The sequence below is a fragment of the Oratosquilla oratoria genome, chromosome 23 (genome assembly GCF_046742065.1).
Source record: "Oratosquilla oratoria isolate Oo_2021 chromosome 23, ASM4674206v1, whole genome shotgun sequence".
In the NCBI taxonomy this organism is placed as follows: Eukaryota; Metazoa; Arthropoda; class Malacostraca; order Stomatopoda; family Squillidae; genus Oratosquilla; species Oratosquilla oratoria.
The window spans coordinates 37114152-37126621 of NC_134799.1; the positions used below are offsets into that span (position 1 = coordinate 37114152).

The 12470-nt window shown below is 38.1% G+C and overlaps 1 protein-coding gene across 1 annotated transcript in view; it reads left to right on the forward strand.

Annotated features, from left to right (window-relative positions):
- Positions 1–6416: 6416 nt before the first annotated feature.
- The window catches only part of Mob3 (MOB kinase activator 3), a 30560-nt gene continuing 24506 nt past the window's right edge, over positions 6417–12470 (forward strand). The window contains exon 1 of the mRNA XM_076206970.1: positions 6417–6560. Coding sequence (XP_076063085.1) covers positions 6516–6560 — 45 coding nt within the window. The 5' untranslated portion in view covers positions 6417–6515. The remainder of the gene's footprint in view (positions 6561–12470) is intronic.

The following is a 12470-nucleotide window of genomic DNA, read 5'->3' on the forward strand; positions in this document are numbered from 1 at the left end:
ACTTCATACACTACCTGTCGGCACACAATGAGAGGACGAAAAAGGGGGTAGTCATGGGCTTCTTCCTGCGTGCCTACAGGATATGCAGCGAGGAATTCCTGGAGGAGGAAATCGAATACATCATCGCGGCCTTCTTGAAGCTTGGCTACCCCAAGGGCTTAGTCCTGAGCTTAAGACGAAGAGCGGAAGAAATAATCCACACAAGCAGGTTAAGAGAAGGCAACGCCACCACAAAAACATCATACATGGCGCTTCCTAACTCTGAGAAGGTAGGAGACATTATTAGAATGCTCAGGAGCACGGAAGTTAAAGCAGCCGTAACATCGGGAACGAAGATTGGTGACATGATAAAAAGCGGGACTAAGATGAGGGGGAGAGAAGACAGCGTCGTATATAAGATCCCATGCACATCATGCGATAAAGCATACTACGGAGAGACTAAGAGGGGCCTTAACACTAGAATCAGGGAGCATAAGGCCGACCTCCGTCACCATAGACTCACCAACGCAATGGTGGTGCATGTTGACGATTCTGGGCACCTCCCACTATCGATCCGAGCCGAGATTCTACACGAAGGTATGGATAAGAAGACCAGAAAATCTATAGAAGCTGCGTACATCACCACTCGTCCGAATATCAACAATAAGGCTGGGAGCTTCACCTGGGCCAAATCTTCAGCGAATATAGCGCTTCGTGATTGGCTGTCTCAGCGGGCCAATCAGAACACAGCGCTATACGCTCGCACACCCCCTTGAGCCATAAGGCGGGTTTATAAACTCTGTATGTTTCTAGTATGCTCATTCCTTTGAGAAAGTCATTAGACGAAACGTCAGGAATAAAAGCTTCACCTCCAGTCCATGTTCCCTTTACCGTGTCTATACAACTGGTTCACATGGATTTTCATGGCACCAACACTTTCAAAATTGACATATGAACAAAGATTGTCTAAACTGGAACTACCAACCCTGGAACAAAGAAGAGAAAGAGGAGATCTACTGGCCATTTACAGAATCATGAAAGGCATGGAAGTCCTTGACAGAGAAGACTTATTAAAGTGGGATAAAATAAAAACAAAAGGACATGAAAAGAAACTCAAAAAGGATAGTTATAGAAGAGATCTTATAAAAAAAAAAAAAAAAGCCAGGCATTACCATCCTAGTCTTTTCAGAGTGGTAGTCTGTGACATTAAACCAAATGAAACTATCTGTTATTGCTATTATCCTTATTATTGTTATTGCACTGGTTCTGATCCAGAAAGTGGGTGGGAAGTGCTGGATGGCTCTTCATCCACAAGGAGCCAAGAGATTTTTAAAAGGGAAACACAGATGGGTGGAGGGTGGGTGCATGCCTTGGCTAATTAACTCCCTTATAAAGGAGAAGAAGCCTTTAGTATACAGATGGATTGATAATGATGAGAAAGGTCAGGCTAAGCTTAAACTGTAATGTTACCATGATTGTTCAGTGTGTATATGCAGGAGATGGGTACAGGGATGTTGGGGAGGGGTTTTGAGTTAGCAAGAGTGTAGGGAAGTGGGACATGAGCTAGTTACTTGCTGATGACACTGCACTTATGGGTGAGTCAGTTGGTGGCAGAATTTGGGAGGGTATGTGTGAAAAGGAAGCTGAAAGTAAATGTGGGCAAAATTAATGTGAAGAGACATACAAAGGTGATGGTGGTGGAGAGTTGGAGGTAAATTTAAGGAGTAATAAGCTGGAAGAAATAAAGAACTTTAAGTATCTGGAGTCACATATGGCAGGGAATGGAGGTGTAGGTGAATTAGAGTTAGAAAATAATTAAAGGTGTTAAAAGTGTCATGAGAAATGTTTATCTGGGGATGAATGAAAAGAGAAGACTACAAAGGAGTGATTGTTTCCATGACACTATATGGATTTGAAACTTAGAATTTTAAGGAGGCAGAAAGAGCCTAATTGTGTTTGATATAAAGTGTTAGAAGTATGTTGGGGGTTATGAGGATGAACAGAGTGAGAAGACATGGAGATGGGGTGGAAAGAGAACATGGAAAGAATGAGTTAGGAAAGACCAGCAAAATGAGTGTGGAAAGCAGAAGTAAGTGAAGGGAACATAGAGGTAAGGCCAAGAATGAAGTAGATGGTCTGGGTAAAGGGGCCACTGGAAACAAGACAATTGTCTGTTAAACAAAGAGGAGAGAGCACAAAAAAATAAGAGTAAATGGAAAGTTGTAAATAGATGGGGAAATGGCACAACCTAAAGGGATGTTCATGTCTGTTCTGTAAATGAGGAGGGGTTTATCATGAAGTTGACTTTGGTTTTGGGAGGGCTGTTGGTCTCTCCCTGTTGTTGTTTGGTTAGTATCATTATTACCATAGTGGAGAGTTGATGGTGGAGATGTGTCTGGAAAAAGAATTGGTGATAGCTAACACAGTGCTTAGGAAACAAAGTCAGGCACAAGTACACATGTGAGAGGGTGGTAGATAGGGCTTTAATGGACAATATAATGTTAATCAGGAGAGGAGTTTTAGATGTACATGTTAAGGGGAGAGAATGGGGGAATATCAGATAATTTTTTGGTGGAAGATTAGTTGAGAGTGGAGGATAGATGGAGAAAGAGGAAAAGGACAGAAGGTAGGGAGATGCTTTGAGTAAATTGCTTAAATGATAAAGAAAAGGAGGAGTACAAGAAGAAGCTGAGAGATGAGTGGGATGAAGTGAAGGATAGAGTAGATCTAGGAGTGGAGGAGGAATGGGGAAGTTTCAAGGAGATCACAGTGTGCAAAGATGGTGTGTGGAACAAGGTTGTAGAAGAGAAGGAACGAGCATTCACAGATTGGTTACAAAATAGGATGAGAGGTAAGAAAAGAGAAGAGAAGTAAAGCATAAGATAAAAAAGAGCAGATGTGAAATGGGGGAAGAGTATGACAAATTTTTGAAGTAATAAAAAGATGTTTTGGAAGGAAATTAAAAGAGGAAGGGGAGGCAAATCAAGTAAAGAGGAAAAGTTAAATGTGACAGGGAGGGAGAGGTAGTTGTAGTTGACACTAAAAGATGACAGTGATGAATGAGGAAAATGGAGGAAAAATAAGAAAAGATGAGGTGAAAGTAGTTGTTAAAACGATGAAAGCAGGTAAGGCACCTGGGTTAGATGGGTGTCATGTGGAGTGTCTAGAAAAGGGAGGTACAGTGATGGTGGACTGGCTGGTGAGGTTGTTTAATGCTTGTCTAAATGAGAGTAGAGTACTGGAAGAGTGCCCGTATGATTCCACTTTACAAGGGAAAAGGAGACAAGTGTGAGTGTAGTAGTAGTTTTAGAGGGATCAATTTGTTGGGTGTAGTTGGGAAGGCTTATGGGAGGGTTTTGGTTGAGAGGAACTGAGGGAGTAATTGGAGAAGAACAGTGTGGGCTTAGAAAAGGTATGGGTTGTGTGGATCAGATTTTTGTGGTAAGACACATATGTGAGAAAGTTTTAGGAAAATGTAAGGATGTTATTTGGGCCTTTATGGATTTCAAAGAGGCTTATGACAGGGTCGACAGGAAGGAACTGTGAGAGATACTGCAGATATATGGGATAGGAAGAAAGCTGTTAAGAACAGTTGAGTTTTTACAAGAGTAGTAGAGCCGGTGTTAGAATTAGAAATGGAGAGAGTGCATGATTTGAGGTAAAGGTGGGACTTCACCAGGGATGTGTCATGTTGCCATGGATATATGGATGGGGTGGTGTGAGAGGTAAATGCAGGGGTAATGGGCCAAGGATTGAAGATGGTTAAAGAAATTGGAGAAAAATAGGAGATAAGCCAGTTGTTGTTTAGTGACAACAGTGCTTTGTAGCAGGATCAGAGGAGGAATTAAGGAAGTTAGTGACAGTTTGGGAAGGTGTGCGAAAGAAGGTAGTTGAAGATAAATGTGGGTAAAAGTAAGGTGATGAGTTGTTAAAGGGGTGAGGTTGAGAGCAAATTGGAACAGAGTACTAAAGGAAAGAGGCTGGAGGAAGTGGATAGCTTTAGGTACTTGTGGGTGCATGTGGTGGGAAAGGGAGGAGTGGAAGCGGAGATAGAATGTAGATTGAGAGAAGCAAATAAATAGCTTGGGGGATTAAAAAGTGTAATGAGAGATATTTGGGGATGGATGCTAAGAGGAGATTTTATGAAGGGGTGATTAGGCTGACAGCACTGTATGGAGCAGGAACATAGAACATGAGAAAGAGTTTAAATGTGTTTGAGATGAAATGTCTGAGAAGCATGGTAGGGGTTACTAAGCTGCATAAAGTGAGAAATGAGGAGGTGAGGAGGAGAGCAGGGGTGGAAAAGGAGTTGGGAGATAGGGTTGATGAAAGAGTATTAGGATGGTTTGGACATATGGAGAGTAAGTGAAGAAAGATTAGTAAAAGAAATGTGGGAGGCAGAGGAGGGTGGAGTGAACATGAGGGGGCAATCAATGATGAGATGGATGGGGTAAAAGGGGTAATGGGAAAGAGGGGTATGTCTGTTAAGGAAGAAAGGGAGAAGGCAGAAGATATGGGTGAGTGGAGAATGGTTGTGTATGGATGATGCTGTGATGCATGGAAAGGAGTGGATGGGGGATGGGGGGGTTATGGAGTATGTGTGAATGATATTTTGATGCAGCTCAAAAAGGATTCCTCCCCATCTTCTCTTTTTCTGCATGAGGGGATGGAGAGGGCGATCACCAATTAAATGAAGCAGCCTTACTGTGGATGTGCTGTGTCTTGCTGCATTACCTCTGACCCAGGGCAGTAGGTGAGATGCAGGGATGACCCGTCATCCAGGATGAGCCAAGAAAAGAGGGAGGAGTGGTGAATGGGAGTGGAGTATGTGGGGATGAAATGGGTGGGTGTGGATTCATGTCTTTTGACTTTGGCTACCTCCCTTGTAAGAGGAAAAAGCCTTTGGTATATGTACATATGTATTATATCATTATCACTATAGTTATTTCTGCCATATCTGGGTGATCTTGCTGGGCTGGCTATCTAGCCAGATTTAGGTGAGGGGGCCACATTTGAGGTAGTTTTTCTAGTTTCTCCATGTGGGATGAGTAGGGTGGATCCTAAAAATGGCTCAGTCATAAAGGCTGATTCTGAACTGTAGTGCCTCTTATCCCACTGTATAGCAACCATTGGGCCTGCACCACCTAAATGGGTTGTGACTAATGGTTTTCAGAGATCACTTTCTATACTGACCATCATGCACCATTATCAGAGGAATTTTGTTGTCAAGTAGAAGAATGAAATAGGTAGTAGGAGAAAAGTTTGACAGTAACTAAATGTAGTCAGTCTGTTAATGCTTAATTCTTGGCATCAACTCACGAATGGGAGCTAAACCCAGGGATACCATGTGGTGATGAGTTAATTTTCCTTCAGGATGCTTCCAAATTACATTTCAAGATCCTATTAAGTGAAGGATGAGGTGGAGAGGATTCCAAGATCTCAAAATGGGATTTAGGTAAAAAAATCTTGCCCTTGTTTACTTTGTGATTAGTACATCTTTGTGCTGGCCAATACTAGAGCTTGCAATTATCCTTGATATATTTTTTTTATTGTTTGGTCCTTTATATCAATATTTCTATCAACTTCAGCATTAGTTTCATACACAAGGAAAGCTGTCAGCTAGTAGCTTTTTTCAAATGGTTCCCAATAATGAAACACCTTGAGAGTACCCAAGAACCAAAAGCAGCCACTATCATCTATGGGTCCACAGGTTTCCAGCCAGTAAAACACAAAGTAATATTTATTATTATTATTTGAGGAAAGCTGACTTAAATGTAGAACAATTGCATGGAATAAGTTATCCCAGTACTTGCCATTGTTGTGAGAAAGATTAGTAAACAGGAAATCATACTTTAAACACTTTCTGAAGAAATTTTAAATTGGTTCATGCAACACCATGTAATGCTATATGTTACACACTCCTGATGATTCCGTGGAAACCTTTTATGTAGTTTTCATAAAATCATACTGATTTCAAGCTTTATTGTTATCCTAGCTTTTCTGTTGCCTGTATCCAATTCAAGAAAACTGATTATTTATTGTGATCATGATACAGTCACAGATCAACAAGCACGTAATACAGGAAAAAAGCTTGCCTGTCAGATTTGATATTATATAATATCTTATATATACTTCTTTTATGAACTGCTGGTCCATTTAGTAAGTACACAATTCTGGGGCCATATGCCAAAGAGAAAAAGAAACAGCAACATACACAAATGAATGTTGTAATCTGCTTATCTCAGTTGTGACGTCCTTCCCGTCATGATCATAACATACATGCAGACGATAACGAAAAGCATCGTTCGTACGAGTCATAAAGGCTTCTTTATAATTGTAGCTCTAATGCTTTGTACACAAAATTTAAAACTAAATAAATATTTATCTTCATTTCATGAGAAATATGATATCATAATTTGTTGTCAATCATGTATATAAGATTTAGTCGTCAAGATAAACAGTGATTTACTTATAAACAAAATGTAATTCAGTGTTATCATATGGCCACATTCGAATGTAGTGTTTTGGGTTGAGTCATGGCTGCCTTAGGAGGTTTTGTTGAGTTCTTCCAAAAAGGAAAAGTAAGATAATACATTATTTGATGTTTCATTTTATTTTTGTTAAAGAGATTCAACACTAATCATAGCGGATGACAGTTTCGAAGGGAATATTCTCTGATTTGACAGAAGTGCTTAAAACAAGTGTAGGTGAAACCAGAAGAGAGAGAGGGTGTGTAGTCCCCCGTTTGGGCAATAGTCCGTAGTGTGAAGGCTAAATGTTAGAACCTGTACACACGAACACTTTTCCCAGCAAGTTTTTGTCAAAGATGCATTTTTGGAAGTGTTTCACTTTCTTGCTGCCAGTTTTTCTAAGTGTTTACGATTGACTCAACTTCCTCACTTTTTGCCTGCAAGTTTAAGAATTGTTTACAAACAGTTAAAGAAACTAGTTTTTTTTATCCAGTATAGTATGTCAGAAAAAAACTTCATATTGATACAAACGCCATTTAATACACATGTACACAACTATATACTTACAAAGAAGTGTGTTGACTTTGTGGTACACTTATATTTTACCAATTGTAAAGAGTGAATAGATATGGGGAGTTAGTTTATTTGTTCATATAGGCTCATTAATCCAGGAGTCCCCATTAATAAAAGCAGTTTCCTCAGTATCATTTTAGTTGTGCACACCTATGCGATACAGCATTAGAAAATTAGATATAACTTTTGTAAATTAAAATACATGAATGTAGTATGCAATTTTCTTGGAGGAAATAAATAACAAAAAACCTTACTACAAACATATCTACTAATGAATGAAGCTGTTAGGATACGGTACGGATGCTGTGATGTCATCTATCCAGTCCAGTCACTGTCAGTTAGACGATGGCTTTCACATTGTGGACTGGGTATTTTCCAACTACAGGTGACGTTAATAATAGCTAGGTCAACATGAAAATGAAATTCCTGATATTTGAGCTGAAGTAGTTCTCATGGGATGCAAAAAGTTGCTATGATTATAATGCAATTTGAATTATCCATCTACCTGTCCTAGTTCTCGAGATATTGCATTTTGAATGGAATTAAATCGGGCCTATTTTGTCCCAGGAAATCGGGCCGAAACGTGCGGTCTGACTAATCGCCGATCAAACGTAAACAATGACGGTTTTTACTGACAGGCACAATTTTATATAAAAATTTAGCATATGGTTGCATTATTTGACCTATTTTCTTTAAGATGTGTGATTTCCATGTAATTTGATCATAGAATTACGTTTTTATCCTCTGCAAAATTACCCACCACAGCTACGAATACCGTCAAATTACATGAAAATCACACATTTTAAAGAAAATAGTTTGAATAATTCAACTATATGCAAGCTATTACACTAATAACACAATAGTAACAAACTTAATAGTGTAGTTTGATCCATACCACCAGTGATCATAGATAGCGGGCAGGACGAATCGTAGCTGTGGTCCGTAATATTACGAAGGATAAAAACGTAACTACTCTTTGATCAAATTACCGGGTACATGAAAATCACATTTTAAAGAAAATAGTTCAATTAATTCAACTATAAGTCTATTACACTAATAACATAATAGTAAGAAATTTAATAGAGTGAAGTTTGATCCATACCACCAGTGATAGATAAGATGGCGGGATGAATGTTGATGTTGTTATCCGATAATCCGACCCGATAGAAAAAAACTAATTAAAACCACCGATTTCTCAGCTCTACCGTAACACGCTGCCTTTATTTTGGTATTAGAATAATCCGCGAGACTAGTAGTTTTCCTTTATTTTGGTTAGTTGCCACAACTCTGAATTTATTTAGCTCATTTTTTACGCTGAAACATAAACCAATTTTTGATTTACTGCTGAATGCAAGCCGCCATGTTTATCTTTTGTTTTTATGTACCGACATATAACTGATGATGTAATTGTTTGAAATTTACTACGATTGTAGTAAATACACTCGCATAACATTTGTATGAATGAAATTTCCGGCGGTATGTAAATTTGGCCGTTTGCGTGGCGTGCGCATAAAATGACGCGCTATTGTGTTCGTCATCGACGGTGGCGCCTCTGGTGGTGTTTGACCTACCTATAATAGGGCTTCCTTGGACTTTATGAGAAAACACGAGGTTCTGCCGTTGTCTGTTAATTGCCGAGGTACAATAATAATCAGGCCATCAGCATCCATGACGATGACAACGACTCGGATGATCTTTAAAATTTGAGGTACCGAATTACTAAATAAAGGTTAGGTTACATAGGTAAGTTAAGTTAGGTTACATAGGTAAGTTAAGTTAGGTTAGGTTGAGTAGTTTAGGTAAGTTAGGTTAGAATACAAATATATCTTCCTTTCATTTCTTTGACATCGGCATCTATCAAAACAAACATGGCGTATCATTCAACCACCATGACTTTGTTCATTAGTAAATTGGTTTTAGCATATTTTTTGTCATTGATTTCTGCCAAGAAAACCGCTTATTATATTGATGTATTATAATTTACAAAATTAATGATTAATTTTCTATTGCTATATAGTGTAGGTATGCACAACTAAAAATTTATCATTTCCTCTCCCGCCCCATCAATACTGGATTAAACACAGCAAAATAAATTCTTGGTTCAGTTTCACTAAAAGAAATGTATTTTTCACTTTTTTTTTTCTCCAATTTTGCATACAAAAGATCCATTATTTCTATGGAGTGGTTAGGTTAGGAGCTATTGCACAATGTAAGTTTCATGTCAAATACCTGTACTTGCACATTTCTGGAAATTTACCAAAAAAATTTGAGACTAAAATATTTTGAGAATTCTCTTTTAATTCCTTCAAACAAGTTTGGGAAATTACATTACATTTATTTTGCCATGTATCATCACAGGGATGAAGGAGATTAAATTTTTTGACAGGACTTCCATAACTCCTTTGTCCACAAAACAAGTATAAAAAATAGTGCAATTTATGAAAGAAAATTGTTAGCTTAAAAAATGAATAAATAAGTAAATAGATAAAAAGAACAAGGTATAATAGAGGTAGTGATAGTTATACAAAAAAAGCTCTTGTTAGGGACCTGACAAACAAAAATTAATATTGCAAGCTGGGCAGAAAATCATATTCCTTCATCAACAGAGAATATTAACTGCAAAAAGCTAGAGAAATTTTATCCATAATTTAACAGGTGACTCAAATGTATAGGATCATATTGAAGAGTGGTTAGGTTCACAGATAAAAAAATTGATCATGTCCATTTAAAATCAGCTTGGGTCACAGATGTGACCATTATTATTTTATTTTGTAATATTCAACATCCTTCTTTGCCAGTTTTGAGAAATGTGTACTGTTCATTGGTATTATGCATTTTGTTAGAAAATCCACTCCTGTGTTTGAGAAAGATGTGTGCCTGTAAGTGGCAGACCTGCTATCCAAGAGAAGAAAGTGTACTACTCTCATTAATATAATATATAAGGTGTATTTTTCGTGTTAATGCTTAACCTTGTTGGACTCCACTGATTTAGTTGAGTTGGAGGGTAAATCTAGCCAGTTAATGGTATAGTTTGGGAGTTTGTGTGAAAGGAAGCTGAAAGTAGATGTGGGCAAAAATAAGGTAATGAGATATATAAAGGGTGAGGGTGGCAGTGAGTTAGAGACGAGTTTAAAGGGAGGCTGTGAGAAGTAAAGACTCCAGGGTCATATGTAGCAGAGAATGGTGAAGATGAAGGTGAAGGTGACTTATAGAGTAAGAGAAGCAGATAAATGAATGGGGAGAATGAAAAATGCCATGCGAAATAGGTATCTGGGGATGAATACATAAAGACTACAAAGGGGCAATCGAACCTATGACATTTTATGGAGCAGAGACTCGGAATTTGAAGGAGACAGAATGGAAGAGCCTATATGTGTTTAAGAATTATGGTGAGACCTGAAGATGGATTGAGTGAGAAATGTGGAGGTGAGGCAGAGAACACTACAATAATATGGGCATATGAAAAGATGGGTGAGCAAAGACTGACAAATAGAGTGGAAATTAGAGGTGGATGGAGGGAACTTGAGGGAAAGACCAAGAATAAGGTGGATGAATGGAGCAAAAGGGGTATTGGAGGCAAGAGAAATGCTTGTTGAGCAGGGAAGGGAGAGGGCAAGAAAGGTGTGAGTAGAGAGTGGTTGTGAATGGATGAGGAATTGATGCAGCTCAAAGGGAATTCTTTTTGTCTGCCCTGCATTTTTTGAATGAATGAATGGGGTGTGAGGTTGCTATGTAATGAAGCAGTATGGCTAAACCAGTTTCAGCTGTTTGGCCCTACTGTGATGCTATGTTTTGTTGCATTGCCTCTTACCTGACATTCATGAGGAGCCAAGATGAGGGGGGCAGTGGATGGGTGTCTGGTTGGGTGTGTGAAGGACATAGGATGGGTATATGCTTTTAGTCAGCCACCTCCCTTATAAGGGAGAAAATGAATTTTGATATATGTATGTACATTTTGATATTCTGTAATCATAAGTTAATGATTTTGTAATTATATGATATATATTCTATTTTGGGATAATCATGCATATAAGTGCTTGTTTACTGTCAAAAGAATATGTAACACACTGGTTTACACAAGGTCATCAAAAAAAGATGGGTTAAACATTTGGAAGAAAAAAATATACTGATTTGGATTCAGACAAGGAAGATCATGTACAACAAACTTGATCTGCTTCTACTCAGGATTAATAGACATAATACAAGAGAGAGATGGTTGGGCAGACTGTGCCTTTCTGGACCTACAAAAGGCATTTGATAAGGTACCACACAATAAACTAATAAGGAAGATAGAATCAATAGGTGGCATCAGAGGAAAATTATTGGAATGGATAAAAGACTTCCTGACTGGGAGAAAAATGAGAGTAGTTATTAAATTTAGAGACAAATTCTCAAATTGGGAAGAAGTGATAAGTGGTGTCCTGCAGGGATCAGTACTGGCCCCGATCATGTTTGCTATATACATAAATGACATGGATGAAGGAGTAGAGTGTTATATGAATTTCTTTGCAGACGACGCAAAAATACTAAAGAAAGTAAGACTTGGGCAAGATCTGGAAATGGACCTAAAAGTGGGAAGTGAAATTCAATATCAAGAAATGTAGTATAATGGAATTTGGAAAAAGTAAGAACAGAATATCGAGAGATTATAAAATTGGTGAAGAAGAGGTAAAAAAACTAAACTCAGAAAAAGACCTTGGAGTGATGACATGACACCGGATAAGCATATTAATAAAATAGTCAGAGAAACCTATAATTTATTGAGGTCAGTAAAAGTGCCATTTGCCTATCTGGATGAGGAAATGATAAAAAAAAAAAAAAAAACTACACTAATAATACCAAAACTCAAGTACGCAGCAACACTATGGACACCTAGTACCCAAAAGAATATAAAGAAGTTAGAAAGAATACAAAGAGCAACAACAAAAGTGGCACCAACCCTTTCCAAAATGACATATGAACAAAGACTGTCCAAATTAGAATTACCAACTCTGGAACAAAGAAAGGAAAGAGGAGACTATCTATAGAATTATGAAGGGAATGGAAATCTTAGATAAGAATGACTTATTGAAATCGGACAATGGAAGAACAAGAGGACACGAAAAAAAAACTAAAAAAAGATAATTACGGAAGAGATCTGAAAAAAATAGCTTCCCTTACAGAGTGATAGATACTTGGAACAAATTGGACAAAGAAACTGTGTGCAAACACTATTCAAGATTTTAAGAAAAAACTTGATGCTGAGAGATACAAAGATGGGTCACCATGAGCATAGCTCCCTTCCCATATAATACAACTAAGTAAATACACACACATGAGAAACACAACTTGAGGACATGGAAAGAAACTCAAAAAGGGTAGTTATAGAAAAGACCTGAAAAAAAAAGTTTTCCACGCAGAGTGGTGGATGTCTGGAACAAACTGGACAAAACAGTTTGCAAAACCAAA